Raw genomic sequence first — 7,904 nt, 5'->3', positions numbered from 1 at the left:
ATATATATTTCGTTTGACTCATCTATATTATATGAATCAAATATAAATGTAAAAATGAAATAAATCCTAAATGCCCAAAATAATATCGGATTAGAAGAAAAACTTGTCTATTATCAAAATATTTACTTATTAGACAGAATATTTTGGAGATTTTATTTATTTTTCATATTTAATTAGCCAAGAAATTGCATAAAAGAAAAAATTCGAACTGATAGAGCAATAAGTGGTGAGAACCACAAGTGGTGAGAGAGAGTGCTAGAGGAGAGAGAAACTTATTTTTGTATTATTATATTATATAAAAGGTAAAGAGTAATATAAAAAAAAAGTTATATTTATAAAAGCATTAAGGGATACTGTCTTTATTGTCTTTTTTTAGGGTATGATTTGAATTCCAATATTATCATTTAAGGGTATTCTGTTTTTGCCCCGGTTTATAATTTGTTTTGCTCACTGACGAGAGAATTGGGAACATGATGGATACTTCCTTTATCATGGAATAGTCCATTATATTTATATATTAATATTATTGAAATGGCATAATTTTACATTCACATACCAATCCCTGTTAATAAACTATATCTGAAGATTTAATACATTGATATAAGATTATACCAAATTTCAAAATTCTATATAAATTTGATGTAAATAAACAAGTTGATATTTTCAAGGATTTCTGCCAAGTCAAATTCTAAATTATTTTTTTTGTTTTTGTATAAACATTCCTCCTTTGATATACAAACAACCCAACAAAATAAAAGTCAGTGATAGACACAAAATTTATAGGGGAAAAAAGGGGGAAAAGGTGAGACATAGTATCAACTCCAATTCCCAAAAGAAGAAGAATCACTTCCAGATCTTGAAAAACTTGTCATGGCTGGCCGAAGCGATCATTCCGGAGACGTTTGAAGCGGCCAACGCAGAGACAAGATTGTCGTGGGCGTGCAGAGTCATCGTCTTGTTCTCCGCCATGTTCCACAGCTCCAGCGTCTTCCCATCACACACACACACACACACACATCGAAATCATTCTCTCTTTCTTGTTTTGCAATGCAGGGTTTGGTTCGGTAATTGATTTAAGGTACAAAAACGAGATGGCCCGAAGCCAACTCGTTTTCTCGTTTTTAGACGAGTTTACAACGAGCTAGCTTGGCAGAGCCACAAACAAGGGTGGGTATTCGGTTCGGTTATTCATAAACCTATTAACACGTAACTGAATCCAGTATAAAAACCGAATGATTATAATATTTTTATAATCGAAAAACCAAACCCCGATATAAAAGTAACCGAAAAAACATAAATTTCTTTAAAAATACACGTTTTTCTCATTGAAAACCGAACCTAAACCCAAACCCGAGCTGAACCTAACATAAAACCCTAATAGATATAGGTTTCTAAAACCGAAAGAAACGAAAACCGAAATGCCCACCCCTACCACAAACCCTAAATTTCCTTTTCTTCAATTTTTCCGTGATTCTGTTCCCAACGCGATTTCGAGCCACCTCGTTTTTACACCCCCTAGAGTAAGAGAAATGATACTGAATTCGAGTAAAAAATGGTATTACCTCGTAGCAGCCGATAATGAGAAGGGGAGTATAGGTGGGATGGAAAACGCAGGTGTTGTATTTGTTTCCGCTCGAGCTCAGCTCGTGAATGCATTCGCCTTTGTTGCTCGACCCGATGGACCACACTCTCACCATATCGCTGCTCACCGAAGCCAGATATTCCCCCGACGGATCCCAACAGACCGAGTGCACCACTCCCTTGTGACCCTTTTTTATATAAATCACTAGTCAGGATTTCTCTTTGACAAGAATTTGCAAATTTCAGTATAATATTATATGATTCATGCAAACTTAGTAAAAAATTAACTTTTATACCGAATCAAAACATGAAATTATCCTTAATTCCAAAATAAAACATGAATTCACCTCTAATTTCCAAGTTTTACCACACGGATATGGGATAACATGTCAAATTTTCAAAAATTTATGTTTTATCCAGGAATTCGGGACAACTTCGGAGAGAACTTTATCTTTTCTGTATGATAAATATTAACGGAGGACGCAACGGAACCTGTAATTTGCGCCTGCAAACTTGAGTCTCGACATCGAGTATGGATACATAATTGTCAGCTGCAGCTGCAAGAATCCTCCCGGCTCCAGGCTGAAACCTCATCTGTGTTGCACCTCCCTGTATAGATACCATGATGAATTTAGGTTTTCGATTCGGGTTCCAGTTTATCCGGGTTTGATTTTTTCGGTTTTTAGTAAATCTGTATCCATTCAGTTTTTTTTATGGTAGATTCAGTTCGATTTCCGTCCGGGTTCAGTTTTTCAAGATTAAAAAAGCTTATTTTAAAAAAAATATTTACGGTTTTTCAGTTATTTCTATATTCGGTTCGGCGTAGGTTATCTGGTTGTAAAAATATCATAACCATTCAGATCTTATATCGGATTTGGTTCAGCTGTGGGTCATGAATAACCGAACCGAATGCCCACACCCTAGTAAATGGTTCGATGTTTGTTTGTAGTACCTTGAAAACGCCGGCACAGCTGCCATTCTTTATACTCCAGTACCGTATCTCGCTGTTATTGTCGCACGAACAAAGAAGATCCTCCTTACTCGGGTGGAAATCCAACGACGTGACTGTTGTTGAATGTCCCGTGAACGTACGGAGAGAATACCCCGGCTGAAAAAAAACCCACAATACCCAGAACAAAAAGGGCTTAGCTTGAACTATCGGAAAAAGTCAGTATGGCTAGTCGTGTACTTACATTATCAGCATCCCAGACACGGACAGTTTTATCGGCCGAGGAAGTGGCGAGCCGAGAGACGTTAGGACTAAAACGGACATCGGTAATCCACTGAACATGCTCCTCAAGAATAGACTTCATTGCAAATGAGTCTGTAGACCATAATACAGCCTGCATGATGACAAATGACGGGCATAAACATCCAGTTAAGGGTGGGCACCGGTCGGCTACCTGAAAAATTTGCGGTACCCGAAGGCCTCGGTACCATGATTTGATACCTGCACTCGTACCCGAGGGTTTCAGATAACCATAAAATGTTTGGATACCCATGGGTCCAGTTGCAGGTTTCTCAGCCAAAGAATGATCAAATAGTTTGAACGCCTCGGGACACCGTTCACGATACCGGAAACTAGGTATACGAAACCAAAAAAAAATACCTTTTTGTCGTGCCCACCAGTAGCAAGAAGCTTTCCGTCGGACGAGAAATGGCAGCATTCAATTTTACTCATGCTCGCAGAAACGTGTTGGATCTCCGTAAATGTAAAACCTAATATTCAGTACAAACAGCAAAACCCAATATATCATGCATTCAATTCGAAACTGATTCACGATACTTTCTTTCGGGGCGGCGAAAAGAGAAAGAACTAAAAATAGAAATAGCGGAAACAGGAGTTTTACTGTTTTTACCTTTTCCGACACCGGTATTGCTGCCACCATCTCTAGGTTCAACATCATCGTTAGTTATGTATGAATCCACATTGTCATCTAAAGTTCCGTCATCTACAAAGCGGTCCATATTGGCCTGCATATGCTTTCTCGGCTCAGAAATTTTTTCTAAGAACTCGAAAATTCCCAGACGCAAATGAAACAAAAATATAAGAAAACAGAATAGCTTGTGAAAAAAAAAGTTGCTTACTAGTTGATTTGATGAAGGGGGAAGTGGACCAACACCATCAGAAGAACCATACATAAGCATAGATTTTGATGTAATACCAGTAGGTGGTAAGCTGGATCTAGACATAACATCTCCCGGTGTCTGATTGGTCGAAGGGGATGACGGTGAGCTCGGCGACGGCCCCGTTGTATTAGCAGTTCCCGAGCTGTTTGCAGGGCCGGATGAAGATGCCGGTTGTTTCCTTTTCCTTGCCATCTGATTCTTCGACGCCTTATTATCACACACGATAGATTTTAGTTAAAACAAACGAAGGTGGTGATTGATAGTGTTGAGGATTAGAATGCCAAATACCTGTTCGTTGCCCTGGAAAGTGTTGGACATGCTACCGTCCATATTCACGTTTCCTGAGCCGATAGCTTTATCCGGTTGCTGAAGAATGTGACCCGAATTCTGAGACTGCTGACTCGAAAGCTGGTCTTGTTGGTAACTTGGGGGCTGTTGGCTGTTGTTGAGAAGCTGTTGCTGTTGTAGCTGAAAGATATTATTGTACCGTTGTAACTGAATGCTTTGTTTTCAGGAATAACGAAACAGAACAAAGGAATCGTAGTGAGCAGAAAACGAATACTGAACCTTAATTAGCATTTCGGGATCTCCACGAGGCAGAGGAGGGCAGCCCGGTTGAATTGCCGATCCTATGTTTGGGACATCGCCGACAGAATTTAGTGAGCCATCCTTTCCGAGGTTCATGTTCTGATTGCTGAGTAGCATTTTCAGTTTCCTAACTTCTAAATCACTTGCAGATGGCGATGTCAAGTTTCGGGCCTGAAGTAACAGCTGTTGTTGCAACGGGAGCTGGCTAAAAGCTTGAGAAGGTGAAACCAGAGATTTTTGTTGCTGAAGAATCCCTGATCTGATTTGATCGAGGCCCTAAAAATGGAAGGAAAAAAACTCACAAAATCATACCAAAAAAGACATACTGAAGGAACATCCAGAAAAAATTGAACATGAGAAATAAAGAATGCATCAAGAGTCAACTACTCAGAAGAAATATTGGCAGAAGCAAGCGTTCAACGTGTTTTGACCTAAGGCACAGTTGTACAATAGTTTTAAATGTGGCAGCATCTACTCATAGAGTTTCATAGTGTAGAAATAGAAAGAGGAAACTTACAGCCAAAGGCCATCCTTTCAATGTCAAGTTGCCACCACCTGGATTGGTTCCTGATACAAAAAAATTCAAATAAAATGCATTGGAAGAAAAGAAAAAAAAAACTAAATTATGATGAAAGATAGAACTGAAACCGGTAACCTGATAGCGTATGCGAAAAATGTAAAAATAAGTACCATGGACGCCGACAAATGATCCATCAGGTGCTGCACCTCTGGAATTCATCATTGAGCCCACATCATTTCTCCCATCCTGTTCACAAATTTATAGCCAGTGCTTATTGGACAAATCACACAAAATTCTAGCACGGGTGGGTCGAAGGATGTAAATACCTGTGCAGATAAAGGCAGCTGTTGATTCCGAATTTGAGCTTGTTGAAGATTTCCAGAAATGGCACCAGGGGCACCATGCAATGTCTGCCTGAAAATTTATGTTAAACAGCCACCAGGTTAAACATCACTAACTCGCTAAACAAAACACTACATTCTTCAAAGGGTAGCATTCAAATACATAAATTTATCAGATAAGGCAGCTGTTGATTCCGAATTTGAGCTTGTTGAAGATTTCCAGAAATGGCACCAGGGGCACCATGCAATGTCTGCCTGAAAATTTATGTTAAACAGCCACCAGGTTAAACATCACTAACTCGCTAAACAAAACACTACATTCTTCAAAGGGTAGCATTCAAATACATAAATTTATCAAATAAACCCCCGCCGGTCTGCCCACCCATTGCGGCTGCTTTTAGTATCGATGCCTGATTCGGGTCCATAATCTGGCCCGAATTGTCACCGAACCTTTGCTGCATCGGCAACAGCATTTCATAAAAGTGTATCAACAGAGAAATGGAAGAAAAGCAGATACTATGGAGGAAGTCAGGGATGTGTGCTACCTTCAAAGCAGCATCATCAACTAAGGAATCCCTCTGAAGAGGAAGCTTTAGCCGATCTTCGTATATCTTAGCAGCCAAGGCACCTGAAGTTGAAGGGCTCTGCCTAATATGACTTTCACTTCCCATAAAAGTTCCGGAAGCTCCGTGCAGAAGTGGGCCATTACCATCGCGTCTTTGTTGCTGCTGTTGCTGTTGTTGCTGTCTTTGTAACATAACTTGTGACATCGGCATTTGCTGATTCTGTTGGGGCTGTCTCTGTTGTTGTTGCTGCTGCAACTCCCGTGCCTTGAGCATTTGACTCTGGATCACAGGGTTTTTTTTTTATGTTCACACTTTGAGTTCTAAGAAGAAATCTTCTTACGGAATACCATCTACTAGAAAAAGAAAGTACCCTTTTGGAACCATGAAATTTGATGAACTAGAAAACAACATTAATCATCTGATCTCGTTAATTATGTTCATGGAGAGGACTTGTGTGAACATATCAAGGGTATCTAGAACCTTTTGAGGAAAGACACATATGAGAATGCAAAAAATAGCCATACATCAACGAGAAGTTAACAACTATTTGGATCTTACATCCTACCTCGAGATAAGCAGAGGCAGCTTCTGAGTGCTTTTCATTTGTCCGGGCAATGAATATGTCCCAAAACACAGACCACCACTCGAACAAAAACCCACCAGGAGCATCAATAGCTAGTGTAATTCAGTAAAAAAAATACAGTTAAAGATCAATTTAGTCTTCAACATGCATACCAAAACTACGAATGCTCATACTAAGAACTAGCGTAAAGTAGTTCAGGAATTTCTACTTACCGACAGGATCGGTTGATACTTTGCCCTCCGCCTGAAAAGCCTTTGCAGAAGCATGTAACTTCCTCTTTACAAGGTAGTCATAGATGTAGACATCCAACCTATGAAAGGAAAAATTTCCAACACACCGAAACTTATGCATATGTTTTGGCTCGCACGGCGAATGAGAAGCACAGAAGATATACCTCTTTTGCAAATGGGAATGGCATTCAAGAGATAACATCAAATACTATAACATGGAAATATTCAATCAAAGGGTACCCAATATAAGCGATATATGCAAAAGATACCCTAATTATACAACAAGCTTGATCGTTGTTTGCCAAGAAATGATGTTAAAACTATACCATATGAGAAGCAGAGAGAATATAACTGGAAGGTGGATCACACAAACAAAATTTATGCACTTGCAGGAAACTTAACGACATGATCGATCTACATATTGGGTGATTTCCATAACCATTGAACCAGATTATCACCATGATCTTAACATGCCACAAAAGTTCATTTCAACATCACATATGGTAAAAAAAAAAGAGACCCCAAAACTGAATTTTCCCCGCAGGGCAAAACCTAGGATTAAAGCCCTAGAAAGGAAAAGCATAAACAAGCATAAAATTCGAGAGACAACAAGAAAACAACAGTGACCCAGCGGATGAAAACCTAATTCATTTGCTTCTTCAAACGATGTAACCCAAAGTTTAATCAACTACATCAGCAAAATCATCGATGGAAAACCCTAAAATCCAGACTAAAACCCTAAATCTCCATGGAAAGCGACAAAAGGAAGGAAATTACAACAAACCCAGATAACAAAATCCAGAGAAACCCGCAAAGGAAAAGGCTTTTCCGAGAAATACTCACATTTTATCGGCCTCCCAATTCGTCTGCGACATGATTACTGTACTGGGCCAAGAGCAACGACCACGAAACTTGAGGAAAAAGCGAAAAAGGGAGACGATTTCGAAGGACGAGAAAAAAGAATGTCAGGCTAAGAACCCCTCAGGACTGTGTTCTGATGAGAAAGAACATGCCCACTGGCTTTTCGAAAACGTAGAAAATATGCCAAAGAAGGACGAAGATAATCTGTGTCGTAATAAAACAACAACTCATCTCGGGAATTTCTACGGAAATAATAAATAAATAAATAAATTATTATTCCTTTGTTTTGCTCTGCTTAGCTTTTCCTTCGTGTTTGAAATCTTTTACAATAAGAGATATAAACTTTTTATTTATTCTTTATGAAATTTTATCTCAATGGAGAATAAATTTGATCTGTCCTTTCTTTTCTGTCGTCGTTCTCTTTAGAAATTATGGTCAACGGAATGGAATGGAATGGAAGTAAACAATATATTTATAACAAAAACTAATATAATCTTTTTATTT

General features: G+C 38.9%; 1 protein-coding gene across 1 annotated transcript; it reads right to left on the bottom strand.

Moving 5' to 3' along the window:
- Positions 1 to 684: 684 nt before the first annotated feature.
- On the bottom strand, positions 685 to 7,607 carry LOC104809014 (transcriptional corepressor LEUNIG-like). The gene is made up of 18 exons (XM_019202055.1): positions 7,383 to 7,607; positions 6,522 to 6,619; positions 6,292 to 6,401; positions 5,706 to 6,005; positions 5,521 to 5,615; positions 5,146 to 5,227; positions 4,990 to 5,065; positions 4,817 to 4,866; positions 4,279 to 4,575; positions 4,000 to 4,179; positions 3,670 to 3,918; positions 3,441 to 3,555; positions 3,191 to 3,300; positions 2,775 to 2,924; positions 2,534 to 2,689; positions 2,074 to 2,190; positions 1,563 to 1,769; positions 685 to 987 (listed from the first exon to the last, which is right to left on the bottom strand). The coding sequence occupies exons 1-18, from the start codon at positions 7,412 to 7,414 to the stop codon at positions 844 to 846; spliced, it is 2,568 nt and encodes an 855-aa protein (XP_019057600.1). The 5' UTR covers positions 7,415 to 7,607; the 3' UTR covers positions 685 to 843.
- Between the last annotated feature and the right edge of the window lie 297 nt (positions 7,608 to 7,904).

The sequence above is a fragment of the Tarenaya hassleriana genome, unplaced genomic scaffold (genome assembly GCF_000463585.1).
Source record: "Tarenaya hassleriana unplaced genomic scaffold, ASM46358v1 Cleome15, whole genome shotgun sequence".
NCBI classification, from domain to species: Eukaryota; Viridiplantae; Streptophyta; class Magnoliopsida; order Brassicales; family Cleomaceae; genus Tarenaya; species Tarenaya hassleriana.
This window is presented reverse-complemented; position numbering and strand designations above follow the sequence as displayed.